At 37.0% G+C, this 21,831-nt stretch overlaps 4 protein-coding genes across 5 annotated transcripts; all 4 read left to right on the top strand.

Moving 5' to 3' along the window:
• Nucleotides 1-360: 360 nt before the first annotated feature.
• On the top strand, nt 361-2,036 carry LOC132167671 (rhomboid-like protein 14, mitochondrial). The gene is made up of 2 exons (XM_059578683.2): nt 361-568; nt 1,122-2,036. Exons 1-2 carry the CDS (start codon nt 371-373, stop codon nt 1,857-1,859), a joined length of 936 nt encoding a protein of 311 aa, XP_059434666.1. The 5' UTR covers nt 361-370; the 3' UTR covers nt 1,860-2,036.
• Nucleotides 2,037-5,796: 3,760 nt separating this feature from the next.
• LOC132188248 (rhomboid-like protein 14, mitochondrial) lies at nt 5,797-7,828 on the top strand. Of its 2 annotated transcripts, none has more exons than XM_059602668.2 (2): nt 5,797-6,158; nt 6,708-7,828. In XM_059602668.2, exons 1-2 carry the CDS (start codon nt 5,961-5,963, stop codon nt 7,479-7,481), a joined length of 972 nt encoding a protein of 323 aa, XP_059458651.1. In that variant the 5' UTR covers nt 5,797-5,960; the 3' UTR covers nt 7,482-7,828. The 2 variants fall into 2 exon arrangements, with proteins under 2 accessions (XP_059458651.1, XP_059458659.1); XM_059602676.2 differs by having other exon boundaries at nt 6,055-6,158; nt 6,713-7,828.
• Nucleotides 7,829-10,632: 2,804 nt separating this feature from the next.
• LOC132173038 (large ribosomal subunit protein uL18c) lies at nt 10,633-13,305 on the top strand. The gene is made up of 3 exons (XM_059584879.2): nt 10,633-10,897; nt 12,110-12,271; nt 12,999-13,305. Exons 1-3 carry the CDS (start codon nt 10,706-10,708, stop codon nt 13,146-13,148), a joined length of 504 nt encoding a protein of 167 aa, XP_059440862.1. The 5' UTR covers nt 10,633-10,705; the 3' UTR covers nt 13,149-13,305.
• Nucleotides 13,306-16,719: 3,414 nt separating this feature from the next.
• Nucleotides 16,720-20,894, top strand: CHX19 (cation/H+ exchanger 19). Its single transcript, XM_059576624.2, has 4 exons — nt 16,720-16,964; nt 17,216-18,217; nt 19,059-19,866; nt 20,343-20,894. Exons 1-4 carry the CDS (start codon nt 16,764-16,766, stop codon nt 20,780-20,782), a joined length of 2,451 nt encoding a protein of 816 aa, XP_059432607.2. The 5' UTR covers nt 16,720-16,763; the 3' UTR covers nt 20,783-20,894.
• The last annotated feature ends 937 nt before the right edge of the window (nt 20,895-21,831 follow it).

Below are 21,831 nucleotides of genomic sequence, written 5' to 3' on the forward strand. Positions count from 1 at the left end.
TGAGATTAAAAACACTCACAATTTTATTTTATTTTTTAATTTCTTTTTTATAGGTAACACAAACTAAATTACATGTTTGGATAACGTAGTATTGTCCTTTAAGGATCTCAGTAAATTACGTGCAGTATTAAAGATAAGCATAATATGTTTGAATTCTCAGCATAACTGAAAAGATTATCCCCATATTTTGAATTCAAACAAAAGATTACACATACTGATACACATCATTGAAAATCTGAAATGATGTTTTGTTGTTTTGAAATTGAAAGTTTGCATTTGATGAAATTGTGGAAACCGTTATGCACAGGATTTATTTTGTTAGATATATTTAGCGGGCTTTGTGGTGGGAATCGAGAAAGAGTGAGAAAAGATGGACAGAGGAAGAGGGAGAATGCTGCCGCTGCTGGCGCTTCACGCGGCGAGCGAGTATTACAGGCTCCCGTGGAAGCCTCCTGTCACTGCCGGCCTTCTCGCCGCAAATACTCTCATTTATTTGAGGCCTGCCTTTCTCCGCAACATCATCCCTCCTATCGACGAGGTTTGGTTCAATGCCCATCTCATCCTTAAGGTATTCCGCCCTCTCTCTCTCTTTCTGTATTAAGTTTTTGTCTATCTCAGTAGATATTACCATAAACGGATAAATCAAGTTATGATTGTAGCTCCGTAGAATCATCACCATCTTTATAATCCACCTATTGAATGTGGCAATCCATTCAATGTGGGACTAACTTTCTAGGGTTTAATTCTAAATAGACGAAGTTATCACTGGACTATACAGTGCCAATAACAATGGATGCTTTACCCTCTGGTACATCCAAGAAAAAGAAGTTAACTTTGTGGTTTTTTTCCTTTGATTGCGGATACAAATCTCATTTTACCTGAAGACATCCTCTGTTTCTTGAAGAAAAGGAAACATTAACCACACCCTTTTGTCTGGAGTTTCTATATGAGAAGGAAGGATTTGGTGAGGGAAGATAAGAGTAATAATCCTTTTTATCGTTTTCAAGTTGTATTGGAAATGACTTCCCATCAGATTACTGGTGGGTTTATTGGAAAACTTCGTTTTGATCATTGAATGGCTATGTTTTTCTCATCTGTAAAATCAACTTTGGCTGTCACAGCACAGGGACCTGAAGCGTTTCTTCTTGTCGGCATTCTACCATGTGGGTGAACCTCACTTGGTCTGTAACATGATGTCACTCTTATGGAAGGGGATCCAGTTGGAAACTTCAATGGGGAGTGTAGAATTTGCCTCTATGGTTGCTGCTCTTCTTGGTATGTCCCAGGGAATCACACTAGTACTAGCAAAATCCCTTCTCTTGTTCTTCGACTATGAGAGACCTTACTACTCAGAGTATGCTGTTGGATTTTCCGGTGTCCTCTTTGCCATGAAAGTTGTTCTTAATTCTCAGTCAGAAAACTACACTGATTTCCTTGGAATACTAATTGTGCCAACACATTATGTTGCATGGGCGGAGTTGATTCTCATCCAACTCTTAGTTCCTGGTGTCTCCTTCCTCGGCCACCTGGGTGGAATACTCGCCGGGATTCTCTATCTGCGGCTGAATGGTACATATTCAGGTGCAGCCCCACTGAGTCTACTCTTCAGAGGTATTTCTACCGCATTGCGCTGGCCCATGAGGATTGGCCGGAACATGTTTCGGTCCCCGACAAGGCGGATTTTTGGCAGGTGGAGAAGCCAAGCATGTACGTATGACAATTCTGGTTTGTCAAGCATTTGTGAGATGTTAGGTTCGAATAGAAATGACAATGGATTTTCTCCCCGTCGGTTGCACCGTTCTCATGAGCTTCATTTGGATGAATTACGTAGTCGGAGAATCCATAGATTTGGGAGATGATGTGATGAGTCCATTGATTGTTTTAGCATATAATCAAGCCCCTCCTCCTGCTTATCAAACTCAGAAACTCCGAAGATTCAACTCAAGAAAGCTGATATCTTTGGGATTCTGATGATTTATATACGTAATTACATGAACTTAACAACCTTCGATCTTCATCCCCCATCATATTTCTTGATTTGTAGCGGCAGATTTTATTTTATTTTATTTTTTTTGTTGTGAATAAGGCCAATTTATTTCTGCTGGTTTCTAGTAGTCGTGTTTGTTTGATACTAATCCATGATTAACTTGACCAGTGCAAGAGGCGCTGGAAATTGCTTTTGGTGTTTAGATTTTGGATCAAGATCTTCAAATCTCATCCAAATGGTGAAAATTCTGTTATTTCAGCATTTATTACTTATTATTAGTTATAGGTCTCTTTAATTTTTCATATGGAAAAGAGTAAAGGGAAAATGGTTGGCTGCCTGTTTTGATCATGAGGTTGGAGGTGGCCGAACCATCCCATGGCATTGGGGTTGGTTTTTTTTTTCTTCTTCATTTTTTTTTTTTGAATTTATAAGAGTAATTTTATCTTAATGAAAAAAATTAAGATTATTTATGTATTTTTGCTAAATTTGGGAAATATTGACAATTTTTTGTAGTTTAAGTGGAATATTATTCAAATTGAAAGTTTGGGAGAAACATTGTCTATTCGGTGGTAGTTGAAACTTAGGTAATATACCTACGGCTTTTTTACAACTTGTTAACATGTGTCAACATGTAATTAGAGTTATGTCAACCTCTAAAATAATATTAATTCCCTCTAACTAGGGTGCTCAAACGTAACCCCTTATAACTGTTAACCACTTTGGAATGCAGTTATTAAAAACTGTTAATCGCCTAGGGTGGTTGTAGTTAGCGGTTTTAGGGGTAAGGCAAGGCGGTTAATAACCGTTAATCGCCTACCTTTATATATATATATATAACACTACAAAAAAATAGAGGTTTAGTGATGGTTTTTTGGTGATGGTTTAGGGCTAAAAACCGTCAGTACAAAAGTAGTGACGGTTCCAAAGGGTAGCTAAACGATGGTAGAAAAATAGGAAAAGGTGTCGGTTTAGGCAAAACCAACACTAATTAGTGATGGTTTGTCCAAACTGACACCTTTTAATTAGTGATGGTTTTTAAAAAAACCATCACTAATTTATTAAGTTCCTATATATATAATTTTTTCCACTTATTTATTGATTTCTTTTTTCATTTTTTACATTTCATTTTTATTTTTATTTTTATTTTCATTTTAATGTCGATCTGATCCAGATCTCCTTCTTCTTCTCCTCATTCTTCTTCTTCTTTCTTCTTCTTCTCCCTCTTTTTTCTCGACCTCTGTCTGTTGACACCAACATCGATCTCTCTGTACGTTGGGCTTCTTCTTCTTTTCTCCTTCTTCTCCCTCTCTTTTCTCGATCTCTCTCTCACGCGCAAAATCAATCATGGATTCCAAGGAGGTAGCACAGAACTTCACTTCTATAATGGGCTTAGATTCACAAACCTCCAGTGTTCTCTTAATTGCTTTGGCTTGGGAAAAATGTTGAGGAACCACCAAATGAACGGCTATAGAAAAATTCAGGAAAAAAAAATGTGATCAGTAGATGCAATTAGAAAAATAAAAGAAGACAAAAGAAAAAAAGAAGGAAGAAACGTGAAATGGGATGATAGTGTGTTAAACTTTTAAACTCAAAAAAAAATTCAAATTAGAAAGAAGGGTTGAATCTATGTTCAAAATTCAAAATTTGAAATTGGTGTTGGTTGAACAGTCAACCGACACCAATTTTAGTGTCGGTTTTTGCTCAACCGACACTAAATTAAAAATGGTGTCTGTTGAACAGTAAACTGACATCTTTATTAGTGTCGATTGAACAGTAAACCGACACTATTATTAGTGTCGATTACTATTCAACCGACACCATTTTTAATTTGATGTCACAGAAATTGACACATTATAATGTCGGTTTCTTAAACCGACACAATACAAACCATCACTAAAACCGGTTTTTTTTGTAGTGTAATGGATTTGGGCTATTTATGACTATGTATATGAAATATATAATGTAGTATGTGATGTTTTGGGCTAAACCTTATTCAAAAACATTGGCTGGCCTTTTTTTTTTTTTTTTTTTTTTTCTTTTTCTTTTTCTTTTTCTTTTATTTTCTATTTTTCCTGGAACATTTTGGCCTTAAACCCTTAAAATAAGCCAATCTCATAAAATAAACCCAAAAATATGCAAATTAAAGGCCCAAATCACTTTAAAAGGCCATACAAAAAAAAGGCCGGTTATAAAATAACCGCTAACTGCCTACGGGGTTGCGGTTGCGGTTATTAAAAATCAATAACCACCCAAGGCGGTTGCGGTTATAGCCAATAACCATCGGTTATAACCGTTTGAGCACCCCTACCTCTAACTGTTGACACATATTCAATTATCATGATACTTTACACTCTTTAGATAATTTAAATATAATTTTTAAAGTTTCAGACTTCAATCTCATTACTTTTAAGGAAAATACATTTTGTCCGCTAAGTATAACTACTTTGACATTCTTATCTTCAAAGTTTTAAAAAAGTGAAAATTAAACCCTACAAATTATCAAGTTGCGACACTTTGCTTCATCTATTAAGTTTTTTCGTACGTTTAAACGTAAATTATGTCACATATGTTTTAGCCTAAAATCGTCCCAAAATGCTCAAGGGTAAGTGGGGTGCAACCTCTTGAATCTTTATAGGGACTCATCGTACCTGTAATGCTATAAATTGCTTTTTCCCTCTAATTATTACACAATGTTTTTAACTTACAATCTAAATAACCCATTTGATTTTTTTTTTTTTTTTGGTTTAGGGTTGATATTTTTTATATTTGATTTTGGTGACATAAACAAAAAAAATTACTATAGAAGATATTTTAAAGGTTCAGATTTAATTTATTTTTTTCTTTAGAGAGAAAGAGAATGAAATTAAATCTAGACACTTGAAAAAACTACACGAAACTTCTTATAGTTTTCTTTACCGCACTTAAGCCAAATCCATTTTTATTGGGTTAAATGCCTTTGACCCTAATGTAACTTAACGACTTTATTTTTGTCGACCTCGATTTCAATTTGTATCGTATATAATACTTCGTTTATGGCTAAAAGTGAAGATGGTTCTTCTATTCAGAAGTCCACATGACAAAAATTAACAACGGCCACTTGGCCATATGCATTATTAAAAATAAAAATTAAATTAAATTTTTTTTTTAAAAAAAAAAAGAGAGAGAAAAGATCTAATGGTTATTTTAGACTGTCAGGTCAACACTATAATGATAGTTATAAAATAAAAATATAGCCACATGTTATTGATATACTAGTGTAGATATATTATTATTGATGTAACATTAACTTTTGTTAAAAAAAAAAAAAAAAACACAACAACAAAAAGAGAAATGGTTACAAAAAGAGAAATGGTTATGGTATTAGAGCTTTGACTGTATCTCCTTTCAAATTGACACGGCGTTTTATCATTGATGAAATAATTAAAGAGTGTATGATTGACAAGGTAGTCACTATCTAACTAAATTGATAAGTCAAATGTTTACTTAATTATTTTACTAATTGTAAACTATCAAGTCAATTTATAAAAAAATTGAATAATATTATTTAATAGACAAATATGGATGCCATACCACTTGAAATATGTCAATAAAAATCAGTTCTTGAATTAGCAATTAAAAAAAAAAAAAAAAAAAAACCAAGAGCAAATTTTTATAAAAATTGGTAGTGCTGGATAATCATAAAGGAGTGGATAGTTTGTCAGTTAACTCCCTTTATTTTTATAAAAATATATGGAGGTCTCTGTATTTCCAAGAAGTACTCAAACCTCCCGCACCTTTCACATATTTACATATATATGATCTAAAAGAAGCGTCTGGAAAATGGAAATCTGTGAGTGTGGAGTCTAGCATATGCTTTTCTTAGCGACCAAGGTTGTCACACATCGACTTTGGAGTCTTGGAGAGATCCAGAGAGAATATATTTAGAGGGCGTTGTGGTGGGTTGTGTTTGGGAATCGAGAAAGAGTGAGAAAAGATGGACAGAGGAAGAGGGAGAATGCTGCCGCTGCTGGCGCTTCACGCGGCGAGCGAGTATTACAGGCTCCCGTGGAAGCCTCCTGTCACCGCCGGCCTTCTCGCCGCCAATACTCTCATTTATTTGAGGCCTGCCTTTCTCCGCAACATCATCCCTCCTATCGACGAGGTTTGGTTCAATGCCCATCTCATCCTCAAGGTATTCCGCCCTCTCTCTCTTTCTGTATTAAGTTTTTGTCTATCTCAGTAGATATTACCATAAACGGATAAATCAAGTTATGATTGAAGCTCCGTAGAATCATCACCATCTTTATAATCCACCTATTGAATGTGGCAATCCATCCAATGTGGGACTAACTTTCTAGGGTTTAATTCTAAATAGACGAAGTTATCACTGGACTATACAGTGCCAATAACAATGGATGCTTTACCCTCTGGTACATCCAAGAAAAAGAAGTTAACTTTGTGGTTTTTTTCCTTTGATTGCGGATACAAATCTCATTTTACCTGAAGACATCCTCTGTTTCTTGAAGAAATGGAAACATTAACCACACCCTTTTGTCTGGAGTTTCTATATGAGCAGGAAGAATTTGGTTAGGGAAGATAGAGTAATAATCCTTTCTTATCTTTTTCAAGTTGTATTGGGAATGACTTCCCATCAGATTACTGGTGGTTTATTGGAAAACTTTAGTTTGATCATTGAATGACTATGTTTTTCTCATCTGTAAAATAAACTTGGCTGTCACAGCACAGGGACCTGAAGCGTTTCTTCTTGTCGGCATTCTACCATATGGGTGAATCTCACTTGGTCTATAACATGATGTCACTCTTATGGAAGGGGATCCAGTTGGAAACTTCAATGGGGAGTGCAGAATTTGCCTCTATGGTTGCTGCTCTTCTTGGTATGTCCCAGGGAATCACACTAGTATTAGCAAAATCCCTTCTCTTGTTCTTCGACTATGAGAGACCTTACTACTCAGAGTATGCTGTTGGATTTTCTGGTGTCCTCTTTGCCATGAAAGTTGTTCTTAATTCTCAGTCAGAAAACTACACTGATGTCCATGGAATACTAATTGTGCCAACACGTTATGCTGCATGGGCGGAGTTGATTCTCATCCAACTGTTTGTTCCTGGTGTCTCCTTCCTCGGCCACCTGGGTGGAATACTCGCCGGGATTCTCTATCTGCGGCTGAAAGGTACATATTCAGGTGTAGACCCACTGACTCTACTCTTCAGAGGTATTTCTAGTGCATTGCGCTGGCCCATGAGGATTGTCCGGAACCTGTTTCGGTCCCCTACAAGGCGGATTTCTGGCAGGGGAACGAGTCGCAGAGCAAGGTCTGTGTCTGATAGGTGGAGATGCCAAGCATGTACGTATGACAATTCTGGTTTGTCAAGCATTTGTGAGATGTGTGGTTCCAATCGAAATGACAATGGATTTTCTCCCCGTCAGTTGCACCGTTCTCATGACCTTCCTTTGGATGAATTACGTCGTCGGAGAATCGAAAGATTTGGGAGATGATATGATCAGTCCATTGATTGTTTTAGCATATAATCAAGCCCCTCCTGCTTATCAAACTCAGGAACTCAGAAGATTCAATTCAAGAAAGCTGATATCTTTGGGAATACATGATTTATATACGTAATTACATGAACTTAGCAACCTTCATCACCCCATCATATTTCTTGATTTGTAGCGGATTATATATATTTTGTTGTGAATAAGCCAATTTATTTCTGCTGGTTTCTAGTCGTGTTTGTTTGATACTAATCCATGATTAACTTGGCCAGTGCAAGAGGAGGTGGAAATTGCTTTTGGTGTTTAGATTTTGGATCAAGATCAGAATTGTACTGATCAGAATTGTTAATGTTGAGTAAATTTCTTCAAGTCTCATCCATTGTTTAATTAAATGGTGAAAATTTTGTTATTTCAGCATTTATTAGTATTTTTCATAAGGAAAAGAGTAAGGGAAAAATTATACTTATTCTTCTCAAAATGTCACTCAATTAACAATATCTCCCCATGGTTATGATAATGGTTTGGCTGCCTGTTTTGATCCGGAGGTTGGGGTGGCCAAACCATCTCATGGCCTTGGGGGTTGGTTTTTTTATTCTTATTTTTTTGAATTTTGAATTTTGAGTTTTTAGGGTTTTTTTTTTTTTTTTTCTTAATTTATAGGAATATTTTTATCTTATTGAAAAAAAAAAATAATAATAAATAAGATTATTTAAGTTTTTTTGCTAAACTTTGGGGAAATTGGCAATTTTTAGTAGTTTAGAAGGAATATTGTTTCAATTAAAAGTTTGAATGAGATATTGTCAATTTGATGGTAGTTAAAGAGAATATGCGAACTTAAGTGATATACGGTCTAGGGGTGTAAACGAGCCGAGCTTGAGCGAGCTTCCCTTGTTCAAGCTTGGCTCATTTAAATTTTACTCGAGCTCGAGCTCGAGTCGAGCTCAAGGGCGAGCCAAAAAAATCGAGCTCGAGCTAATAATAAGTCGAGCCGAACCAGCTCGCGAGCTGGCTCTTATATTTAATGTTTTTGTTTTAAATTTTTTTTTTAACTTCAAGCACTCTTAAATGGCTTAAGAAGTTAGTTTGCATATGAGTATTTACTTAGCCTGGCTAGTCGAGTATGGAGCCTGAGTCAATACAGCAAGGCATTTGGTTTCAAAGAGAGGATATGCATCATTTTATAGATAAGTAAACTTGGAGATTGATGTTTTCTTAACAATGTGGGACAAGTTAACAGGTTGCATTCAGATTGCATTGGGACAACACCCCCTACAAAAAAAAATGTTTTTAACGTCTCTCTCTCAATCCCCCTCACCAGTCACAACGGATCTTCCACCTAAACTCTCATTTCCCACTCTCTCACTCTCACTCACCAGACATGTAGTGATAGTGTTTGGGTCTGTTTGATTCATCAATAGTTTATGCCTTTCGCAATCTCCCTCAATAGTTTCTGCTTGATTCTTTTTCCTTTAGTTTGAATCTGCTCTAATTGAATCGAGGTTTTTTTAATGATTGCTCTCTCTCTCTTTCATCACGAAGTGTCTATAATTTTTCATTCTCTAACGCTTAAATATAAATGCAATTTTAAGGTTTTAATAATTATGAGATTTATAATTAATTATCTATTACTTAGTTTATATATATATATATATATACACACACTCGAGCTTATACGAGCTTAGCCGAGTCGAACCGAGCTTGCTTCGTTTAATATTCGAGCCAGGATTTGTGTTCATGAAGTGCTTCATTTAATATTCGAGTCGAGCACGAGCCGAGCCCGAGCTTGCTCGCGAGATGCTTCGCTCACTTAACAGCCCTAGATATACCTACAGCTCTTTTACAACTTGTTAACATGTGTCAACATGTAATTATAGTTATTCCAACCACTAAAATAATATTAATACCCTCTAATTGTTGGCACATATTCAATCATCATGATACTCTACACTCTTTAGATAATTTAAGATTGAGTTTTTAAAGTTTTGGTCATTACTTTTAGGGAAAATACATTATATCCCCGAAGTATCACTATTTTGACATTTTTATCTCCAAAGTTTTAAAAAGTGAAAATTAAACCCCGCAAATTATCAAGCTATGACACTTTGCGCCATCTGTTAAATTTTTCTGTCCGTTTAAACAAAAATTATGTCATATATGTTTTAGCCTCAAATTGTCCCAAAATACTCAAGGCTAAGTGGGGTGCAACCTCTCGAGTCTCTACTCACACAAGGCACGCACCCCTCATCTACGAATCTGGATTTAATGAAATTCTTAAGAGAATTCTAGTTTATGAAATTTTAAATTTAGACCATTCATTTTTCATCCAAAAGTTATTGTTCTGCCACGTGTCTCATTACTAATAAAATAATAAAATAATAAATATTTATTATTTTATTAAGAGTGGGACACGTGGCAGAACAATAACTATTGGATAGAAAATGAACAGCCTGAATTTAAAATTTTATAAACTAAAATTCCCTAAAAATTTCAGTAAATCCGATCCCTCGTCTACCATCTCTGGCCGCTTTTCTCTCCATCGATGTTACCTTTTGCAACATTGTATATGTCGCACGTCATGGGTTGCACACCGCAAAGCCGATTTTAGCTCATTTCGATAGATATAATAGTTCTTTACCCATGCTCCTCTGGCTCCTAAAGAATTCTTGCTACCAAAAAAATTTCAAGTCTAGATCTAGACCTTGTACACTTGCCTTTCCCAATCCATGGTAGAGACTCATCATCTATCTTTTAGTTTTCACAATTTTTTATGTAGCTAGTCTCAAGCTAAGAATTTTTTGGCTGCCTTATGTAGTTATGTTCTCACAAAATTCATCATGCGCTACTAGTAGTTGCATCGCTAACAGCTTTTAGGTGATTTATGTACTCACAAATTTTCTCATGGGCCGCTACCACCAGCATCGCTGCCAACTTTTTCTCTTATTTCTTCCATCTTGAGGTTCCATCCAATAGATTTGTGCATTAATTTGTATTATTTTTGTTTCTCTTTGTTTTTATTATCTGTAATTTTACTTTAATTTGATGTTCTAATCTTATCCAAAAAAAAAAAAATAGGGACATGAAGAGCTATTTTTTAACCCAAAAAAAAAAAAAGCAAAAAGAAAAGAGGCTGTTTATTAGTCTGTAAAGGAACGGATAAGGTGTAAAGGAGGCGGTGGGTAAGACTGAATACTGCGGAGAGAGAAAGAGAGAAAGGGAGGAAGGAGAGAATGTCTACTTCCACTTGGTTCCTTCAGAGTGCATTGGCCTCTTCCCAGCAGCTATGGATGGGGCCGAAGTTGGTGGCCGCTGCTGCAGCTCCAAGCCCACACCCATCTCCATCTCTATCTCTTGTTGTTGAAGCCAAATCCAGAACCAGAAGAGAAGACAGGACCGCGCGCCATACTCGCATTAGAAAGAAGGTGGTCTTATCTTATCCATCTCTCTATCTATCTATCTATCCATCTGTTTCGTTGTCATAGTTGGCTGTTGACCGCTAACGCCAGAATTCTGGATTGGCACGCGTTCTGTTCCCAAAATTGCCTATGAAATGACTGAGTGAAACGATAAGCTCAGCTTGACCCTTGTTTAAAAGGGCGTAGATAAATTCTTCAACTGAGTTGATTGGCCGAGCAAGATATGTGTTTTTTGACAATACCAGCGATCATTGGTTGGTATAAACCTACAAAGGCTTGCATAATTGACAATGCTGTTATTTCAGCTTAGTGGGTGCTCTAACCTCTATGACATTTCATGCAATTTTTGCTCGTTAGCTACTGTTCTTGACATTGTCGAATCTGGGTCGGGTCCCTATAGATGAGTCTTTTCATTATCAAATTTCTAGATGTTGATGGACTTGATGTGTTGAAGTTGCTCAGCTTTGTAAACTTGCATTTGGCTGAATTGAACTCTTCGATTTTCCTCCCCCTTCTTCACGAGATAGGAACTGCTGATTCCTGTTCAACAAGATTTCAGGTTGTTCATCAATGTCACTGAATTTACTCGGCATGCGGTGCCTATATGAGGTGTACCTGTGACTGGAGTTGGTATCACGGTCCCAGAAGAGAGGAGAGCAAGATTCTGTATAAATGACAGCACTTAATCTTTGGGTATCATGCCTCTTTGTACATGGGTGCTGGCAAAGATAATGGAGCATTTTATCTTTGTGACTCTGCTAGACATCTATTTCAAGAGGGAATGAGCTGGATATTTCTTTGATTTATATTATGAAAAATGGGAATGAGCAGACCATATGCATTCTTTCCAGTATTTAGGAACCAGAAACTAAGGATTATATGATTGTGCCTAACCGAAACAATGAAGCAGGTTGCCTGCCTACCACTTTGATAAACCGTTCGTTTAGAAAATGCATATTTGCGAGTGTTCTTTTGAAATGATAGAAACATTTTAGAATAGTAAAGAACTGGGTCAGTAATTAGACATTTATCTGTTATGGCATTTTTTTTTCCTACTTTATTTTATTTTTTCTTGGGAGGATGGGAGCATGAACTGTTTCTTCTCTGTTTCTGTACTTTGGTGAAATATTTTTCTACATTGATGGCAAAATTTGCTAATCTTGATCATTGCTGATGCCTTACCAATCTATTTTGCCATCAATGTTTTTGGTTTGTTAGGTTGAAGGGACCCCAGAAAGGCCAAGGTTGTGTGTCTTCCGCTCCAACAAGCATCTCTATGTCCAGGTAATTGATGACACCAAGATGCACACGCTTGCTTCGGCTTCAACCATGCAGAAACCCATCTCTGAGGAGTTCGACTATAGCTCTGGTCCCACTATTGTAAGTTCACACATATCTATTTGTCAATTATTTGAAACAATGTAGTTGGTACCCAACTGTGGATCATTGGTCTAAAGTGTTCATCTATCAAATCAAATATGCCTATGCACTGGGCGGGGGTTTGGCGCAAGAGTTTACGGGAACTAACAAAGTAAAATAGAACAGAATCTACTCTTTGAAAGACACCAGCTTAGTAATAACAATCTTCTGCTTCATTGTATGCATCATCATCTGAAGAATTTTGGGTACTCTTTAGGTGTAACGATTGTCATATATCCTAACATGATTGACTCCTCTATGGTTCAGAAAGTTTATTGGCTCTGCTACCAAATGGTAGGTAATTTTTCATTTTCTTTATGACCCTTTTAAATGATAGTCTGCATGCTTTTGAATTGTGTTATTGCTTTTACTAAACCAACACGTTTTTCATGAACTTTTAGTTGGAATTTGTAACAAAGCTCCTTTAATCACTTGTCTTTTGTTCTCATGTAGGTTAATTGTGTTTCTAGAATGCATATGATGAATGTTAATTATATTATAGTTTGCCAAAAGTAACTGTTTAGGAAGTGTCATCTCTCATGTCCAGCTAGATCTAAGTGCATTGGTCACTAATTTGGTTTCTTTATCCCCCATTTTAGTTAAAGATTTGGTTATTTTTCTCTCCCTTTAAAATAAACAACTTGTTTTTGAAGAGAAGGTCCTCATATTTGCAAATTTCTCCCATCAGGATGTGGCAAAGAAGGTGGGTGAAGTCATTGCAAGGTCCTGTTTGGAGAAAGGAATCACAAAAGTGGCCTTTGACAGAGGTGGATACCCATACCATGGACGCGTTGAAGCCCTTGCTAATGCAGCTCGGGAACATGGTCTTCAATTCTGAGATTTTGATAGTTAATTTTTTCTTTCGAACAAGTTTTCTGTCTAATTTAGAATCTTGTGATGGAAGACTGAGGCAACTTGTGAATGGGACTCTTTTCTCTTTGGAAATGCTTTTATTTATGTTCAAATATTAATTTAAATTGTCAAGTCCATCATTTTCTACCCGTTTAAAATTTTGAGATACGTGGTGATTTAATGGTTTAAGTATTTTTTCCTCTTTTTTTTTGAAAGAACTGGGAAAACCCAGCTTAGTGAAGCCATCTCCAAAATGGCAAGTTTCAAACGCTCGCATGCAAATTGTGAAGCCCAACTTGTATGGAAATCATTTTGTTTTGCAGCAATTTCAGGGAATAGAAGTCAACAGGACCATTGGAAACAGGGGATGATTGGCACCAAAGTCTCAACAGAAGTTCTTTAACTAACGACTATAAATAGGAGAGGAAGGGAACAACCAACGGTAAGAAACGGTAGCTAACTAGAGCCCCTATTATTAGTAGCAGTACTTTATCTCATTCTTTCCTTTCTTTTTTTTATCCCCAGAATTTGGATTCCTTTTGCTGTGATTTTCTCCTCTCTATCTCTCTTTGAAGGACAATTCTTTCTCCTCCTTCCAGTCTCCTTTATTTGGAATATTATGATGATGATGATGAGGATGCAACAAAAGGAAGAGGTATAGGAAGTTTCATGAGCCTCAAGACTTGAAAGTACCAATTGAGCTGGAGTGTGAGATTTTATTTACAACTTCCTGTGCCTTTAAGAGGGCACTCAAAACTTTTGCTGTGCATAATGGATTTTATTTCCTCTACAAACACTATGATAAGGGTTGAGTTTGTGCAATATGTGGGGAAAAACATTGCCCATGGAAGATTCATACTTCGGTAGATGCTAAAAGGGTGGGAATACAGATTGAAATATATTTTCCAAACCATGTGATAATCAATATGAGAACACTAGGACCAATGTGGAGTTTCTTACCCGCAAGTATAAAACATATGGTGAAGAGATATGTCACAACATAAAAGTTCCCCTTTCTCGTTGCTAAAGAGCTAAGAAAGAGGCAATAAATGCCATTTTGGGTATCCATGCTGAGCAGTATCGTCAAACAATGAGATATGCTGAGGTGTTAAGGAAGTACAATCTGAGTGGCAGTGCTCAGAGGGATGAAGCCTGCTTTCAACGAATGAATATTTGTCTTGATACTTGTAAGGAGTTTAAGGGCGGAGCTACCCCTTAGCCCCTTAAGCCATAAGGTGGTTCCAAAAATATAAATAAATTAATAAAATATATTTTTAAAACTTAACTTTTGTCTCCCCCAATTTTTTTTATTTTACATTTTTTTTGTTTTTTGTTTTGCTCCCTCCAAACTAAATGTTCTAGTTTTGTCCTTGAGTTTGAGTATGGTTGTAGGCCAATTATTAGTTGTGATGATTTCCATCTTAAGGGAAAATATGAAAGACAATTATTCTGTGCTATAGAAAAAGATGACAATGATAACATGTTTTTTATTGCATTTGCTGTGGCCAAGGCCGAGAGCAAGGCCTCATGGTAGTTTATTAGTATTTTGGTTGAATTTGTCAGTCACCCATTGCAGAATGTACAAAAAAAAAAAAAAAATGATAAGAAGTGACATGAATGATTGCTTTTGTATATCTTATTTATTTGAAAAAAAAAGATATAATATTAATATTTTCAAAATAATAAATATATTAATTAGGTAAGTAATGTTTATTACCATTCCTAAAGGCCAAAGCCGTCCATTTACTGGTAGAATGTTTTCCACTGCAGACAAAAAAAGGTAAGAAAGTTTTGGATATTTAAGAGAGGGGAAACAAAATGGTTATATGAAAATTTAATTAAGACAACGGAATCATCAAGTAAGATCCTAATCTATACTTGCTGAAGGAGGTTCTAGTGCGCTGCAAGTACAAATTGAGTTACCATTAAAGGTGGTGGTTCAATGATCCAATGAAATTTCCAAGTAGTGAGAGTATGTACTAGGGCGTAGGTTTAAATTTTCGCAATAAATAATCCCCACATATGCTTAATTAGTATTAGCTACCTTGAATTCTCATTGATGTCCTGGTGGAGTCGAGTCAGGCTATGACTCAATCGGACTTGAGGAAGCGCCTGTGGTTCCCATCGTCTAGGCCCTTCCTGTGCGGCTCCTAACGGGTAGGTGCTACTATGGTCACACCCAGGTAGGATAGCCACAATTGGTCTCCTCGGCCAACCCTTTTTGCTATATATATATATATATATATATATATATATATATATATATATATTGAGTTATGGAGCAAGCTTAATTAACTAGTGAACAGAAACATCAATAAAAATAAAAATAAAAATAAAACCCATGAACTTTAAAAAAGCCATGAATAATTTCTTAGAGATTATAAGCATATGATACTCGATTAAATTTTAAGAAGAAAGAGAACAAAAGAGAGAAAGGGAAGAGCATGAGGGATTGTATTAGTATGAATTTATATACTTATATGACATTATTTTTATGTGACTATAATTTATACTTGTGTTTAATGTGTAATTATATATTATATATATGGATTATGAATCATATTATATCATATGAATTATATGAATAGATTATCTATGATAAATATGAGCATTATGAATCATAATTATCCCAATTCCTAAGTGTCTAGTGGATAATACTTAGATCTATGATCATCCAATCTAAGTATTATCATATTCACATGATATAATAATTATATAATCATTTGGCACAATGTTATATTATTATATATTGACCATTGTTATTTGTTACTTAATTTATGCTTATATATGTAAGAATTTAATGTCCCACATGAAATGGCATATATGAGTATTTATTAGACTCCTAAAGTTATGAGATTATTTAATCATAATCCTTACTAAACTGTTGCTTAATTAATTAAGAGAAATGGTTTCCTATTGAATTAACTCTTACTTTGATGGTATAAAGGAAACCGATCATTTCTCTGCCTTATAAATGTACGCAATTTTTATCATCTTTGTGTACCTTAAGTGTGTCAAGCGAGGGAAACTGATTTCTGGTGTTTATGCTTTTAAAAGAAGAATTAAATAAGTAATGGATTTTAGTATGTTTCCTTTTATTAATTTATTATGAAATTCATGATAGTTAGGATCTTGTAAGTTATAGTATGTTATGTCAATTTTATGTTTTACAATATATACATGAGGCGAGCCCTAACAAGCGAGTCAATCCTAATACGAGCGGGCTCACGAACATTAACGGAGTTGAACTTGTATGGAAATGATGATTTAATTTGTTTTGAATTGTAATTTCAGATAACAGAAGTCACCAGGTCCAACGAAAACAGGAGATGATCGGCACCAACGTCTCAACAGATTGTTCTTTAACTAACAACAACTATAAATAGGAAAGGAAGGGAAGGAAACAACCAACGGCAAGAAACTGTCGCTAACTATTATTAGTAGCAATACGTTAGTTTTCTCTGGCTGTCATTCTTTCCTTTTTATCCCCTTGAATTTGGATTTCTTTTACTTGGGATTTTCTCCTCTCTATCTCTTTCTGGAGGAAGAGTCTCCCTCCTGCATGCTCTAGTGATCTCTCTTTGATTTCTCAAGATCAAGGATGGCGACGGCCAACGTATCTACAATGGTGTGCCCCGGACCCATGAAGGCTACGTCCAATGGATCGTTCCAAGGGGAAAACCCCCTGGATTTCGCGCTTCCATTGGCTATTCTCCAGATATGTTTGGTCGTCGTTCTTACCAGGTTGCTTGCATTACTTCTTAAACCTCTCAGACAACCTAGAGTCATTGCAGAGATCATTGTAAGTCGGTTTTTAATTATTTCTCCTAATAAATATATACTACATTATTCACGCTAGAGAAGTGCTACACATCTCAAAAGTTGTTTCTCAAATGATGTGTTACCATTTTCATGAGATTTATTATTTTGAAAAATGTGCCACCAACTCATGAGATGGTAACACATCATTTGGAAATCAATTATTAGAACAAAACTTTGGGATATTTAGCATTTCTCTTTAAGTTAATTTATTAATATAAATCATGCAAGCAGGGAGGAATATTGCTTGGACCCTCTGCGTTGGGGAGAAACAAGACATTTCTCAACACAGTTTTCCCGCCTAAGAGCATGACTGTCCTCGACACCCTTGCCAACATCGGCCTCCTCTTCTTCTTGTTTCTGGTGGGGCTTGAGCTCGACATCCGTGCAATCCGCCGCACCGGGAAAAAGTCCTTAGGAATAGCCGTCGCTGGAATCAGCCTCCCTTTCATCCTTGGAATCGGGACCTCCTACGTTCTTCGTTCCACCGTATCCAAAGGAGTCCCCCACGGCCCCTTTCTCGTCTTCATGGGGGTTGCCTTGTCCATCACTGCATTTCCAGTCCTCGCCCGCATCCTAGCCGAGCTCAAACTCCTAACCACCGACATCGGTCGCATTGCCATGTCGGCCGCCGCCGTAAACGACGTTGCTGCTTGGATACTCCTCGCGCTTGCCATTGCGCTCTCAGGGACCAAGACATCTCCTCTCACCTCCGTGTGGGTTCTCCTCTGCGGCACCGCCTTCGTGACCTTCGCTATACTAGTCCTGAGACCGGCACTTGCGGTGATGGCTCGGCGCTCTCCCGAAGGTGAGCCGGTCAAGGAGCTTTACATATGCATCACGCTATCGCTGGTGTTGGCGGCGGGTTTTGTCACGGACACCATCGGAATACACGCACTTTTCGGGGCGTTTGTGGTGGGCATTGTGGTGCCGAAAGACGGCCCTTTTGCAGGGGTTCTGATAGAGAAGATTGAGGATGTGGTGTCGGGACTTCTCCTGCCACTCTACTTCGTGTCGAGCGGGCTCAAGACCAACGTCGCCACCATAAGCGGAGGGCTTTCATGGGGATTACTAGTGCTTGTTATATTCACCGCATGTTTTGGAAAGGTCCTTGGCACCTTCACCGTATCAATGTTGTTTAAGGTGCCTTTTAGGGAATCCTTGGCACTCGGATTTCTTATGAACACCAAGGGTTTGGTAGAGCTCATCGTCCTCAACATTGGCAAGGACCGAAAGGTACCTTAATTTCACTCTTCCTTTTTCTTCTCAAGATCATTTTAAATCCCTTCTAGTCAAACAATATTATGTGATTATAATTTTTGTTTTCCGTCTTTTGTTTTATATGCCAAAAACGTTAACAAATAACTAAAAATGCAAAAATATTTTTTAATTTTATGTCACATAAAGAAAAAACTCTCAAAACATGTAGAACATATCATAAACGACATACATGTACAAAGAATAATGTTATACTTCACACCCAATTCATGCCATTGATGTTTTATAAATTTAGTGGAGATAGAAAAATTTAGTATTTTTAGGGATAACTTCACTTAGAACCCTTGAACTACTATGCATTTTGAGAAGACCTCTACAAATTTCAAAAACTCTCATTTTCACCTCCTAAACTTTCAATTTGATGCAATTGACCCCTACGTTAATTTTTGCCGTTAAACCCTAATGGAAACCACTAAAAATACCAAATTATCCTTCTTCTTTTTTAATGTTCAATTTGAAATTAAGGATAAATTTGAAATTTTATAAAAGTTTTAGGGGTATAAAAGTCTTTTCATCACTTTTTAAGTCCAAAACTGACAGCATGGGTAGATTGCATCAAATTGAAAGTTCGTGAAGTGAAATTGAGAGGTTTTGACATTTGGAGAATCTTTTCAAATCACGTGGCAGCTCAAGGGGTCATTTGTAAAGTTTTCCCATATTTTTAAGTAGCCATTTAAACAGATGTCATTTCCATTGATATAAAATGAGTGCGATAAGATAAAATAAAATAGGTGAGAAACAATAAATTTAGTCATGAGCTAATTAAACATATACCATATATCTAAACTATCAATTGCAGGTGTTGAACGAGCAGACATTTGCTATAATGGTTGTGATGGCGTTGTTCACCACCTTCATCACCACCCCAATAGTGACGGCGGTGTATAAGCCTGCTCGAAAGGGAGCCCCCTACAAGCATCGTACCGTCCACCGGAAAGACCTCGACACCGAGCTCCGAATACTCGCCTGCTTCCACAGCACGCGTAACATCCCTGCTATAATCAATCTGGTCGAATCCTCTCGCGGGACCCGCAAGCGAGGACGACTATGTATATACGCCATGCACCTGATGGAGCTTTCGGAGCGATCTTCGGCAATCTCCATGGTACACAAAGCACGCAGCAACGGTCTCCCCTTCTGGAACAAAATACGCGACGACAAAGATCAAATGGTCATCGCCTTCGAGGCGTACGGCCAGCTCAGTAGCGTGAGCGTCCGCCCCATGACCGCCATCTCCTCTCTGGACAATATTCACGAGGATATTTGCACAAGCGCGCACCAAAAGCGCGTGGCAATGATTCTACTTCCGTTTCACAAGCACCAGCGATTGGACGGAGGTTTGGAGTCATTGGGGCACTCTTTCCACGCGGTGAATGACCGCGTCCTCCGCCACGCCCCGTGCTCCGTTGGAATCCTCGTCGATCGCGGTCTAGGAGGGACGACGCAAGTCTCGGCGAGTGAGGTTTCTTACCAGGTGGTGGTGCCCTTTTTTGGCGGACGAGACGACCAGGAAGCGCTTGCCTATGGGATGAGGATGGCTGAGCACCCCGGAATAATGCTCACCGTCGTGAAATTTGGAACCCCACCAGGAAAATCACTGCGATTTGGTACGTGTTAAACTAATGATTAAGTGATTAAATTTACCTCTTCCTATAAGCTTAAGCTTTTGTGACAAATGATAATTTAACATGATATCAGAGCCAAAGGTTCACCCCTCATTTAAATTAAATATTCCACGTGTTTAGGCCTCACCTATTAAAAGATATTTGTTTGAGCCCACACGTGAGGATAAGTGTTAAACTAATGATTAAGTGATTAAGAGTCTATTTGGGATTACGTTTGGAAAATAGAACTTTTAAGTCAAAAAAAGTTTTTTGGCAAAAGCTTCATTTTTAAGCTTTTGCCAAAAGTATATTTTTGTCATTTTGGACCCTTAAAAGCTTTTAATTTTTTTACCAAACGAGTACTTTTTTCTTCAAACAGACTTTTTAAGTGTTAAAAGCACTTTTATACCCTTCAAACGTAATCTAAATTTATTTTTTTCTATTAACTTAAGTTTTTGGAATAACTGGTAATTTAACAGGTACCTCTTTGGTTGGCATAGCTCCTAACATGAAGGATAGGAAAATCACCGACGAAGCCGACAGTGCCAGTGAGGAGGACGCGCTCTTCGTTTCGGAGTTGATGAGCCATTGCAGTGGCAAGGAGAAGTCGGTAGTGTACGAGGAAAGGGTGGTTGAAAGTAAGGCGGAGGTGGTGGAAGCATTAAGAGCGTTGAACAAGTTAAATCTGTTTTTGGTGGGAAGAACGCCGGCAGTGGCTCACTTGGTAGACAGAAGCGATTGTCCGGAGTTGGGGCCGGTCGGAAGCTTCTTAGCATCATCGGACTTTTCCACAACCGCGTCGATTCTAGTGGTTCAACAATATAACCCCACCGCAAATCTCCACCCGCTCGTGGAGGAACAAGCTAATTATGGAGAAACCTACGACTTCCCCGACACGCCTCATGGGGGGGCAGTATGAGAGTGAAGTTCTCCAAGGAACTTGGATCGAGCACCCTTTGTCCAAAGCAATTACACTGAATGGATTGATCACATTCTGAAATTTTTTCTTGAGCACCTAAATATTTTTTGTGATTCAGGTGTAAAAGTAGTAATAATGAGACACATTATTACTTTTAGAAAAAAAAAAAAAAAAAAAAAACAAAAAATCATACTTTGTTTTTGCTTAATTGTGATTATTTTAATTTCTGCAAATGATAATTACAATGACACTTTAGTTCAAATGCATTGTATATTAGCTAATAGGATTAATTATGGGATGTTTTTTTTAGGGTTTCTATCAAAATTTTAGATTGCAATCTATTTTACATAAGCCAATGCAAATGCTCATCCAAGTATATATATATGGGAAACTACATTTTGTCCCCATGAACTATAACGCCTTTGAACTTTTCCTCCAAGAACTGTCAACTGTACTACTTTGCCTCCATGAACTACTATTTTGTGCCTAAAACTCCATTCCGTCAATCAAAACCATTAACTCGGACGGTCAACCCGCCACTTTGCCCCCATGAATTATTACACATTGTCACTTTAACCGTCTAAATTAACGGCTTTGACTGACGAAATTTGGTTTTAAACACAAAATAATAATTCATGGGAGCAAAATAGTACAATTGATAGCTCATGGGGAAAAATGCCAAAAGAATCAACAAGTGAATATCAAAAATGTAAAATGTACGTGTGAAGGATCATTGTCTAATCAAATACAAAAACAAACTTTTCAAGAAGCATTACGTGTAAAACCATGTTAAATAAGAATTCAGAAGATTAGGGCATATCGACGGCATGCATGGACAACCTCAGAGAAAGAATAAAAAAAAGAAGCCTCTTGTTAGTGTAGCATCAAAATTTAAAACCCAAAGAGATAATTAATAAATACCACAACTATAGGGAAACTATCTTGATATTTTTCCAATTATATATGATGAAAACTTGGAGAAATGCTATTTCTTTCTCTTGTATATCTTCGTCCAGTATATTTTTTTTTCAAATCTATCATTGAATCTG

Source organism: Corylus avellana, chromosome 2 (genome assembly GCF_965113065.1).
Source record: "Corylus avellana chromosome 2, dhCorAvel1.hap1.2, whole genome shotgun sequence".
In the NCBI taxonomy this organism is placed as follows: domain Eukaryota; kingdom Viridiplantae; phylum Streptophyta; class Magnoliopsida; order Fagales; family Betulaceae; genus Corylus; species Corylus avellana.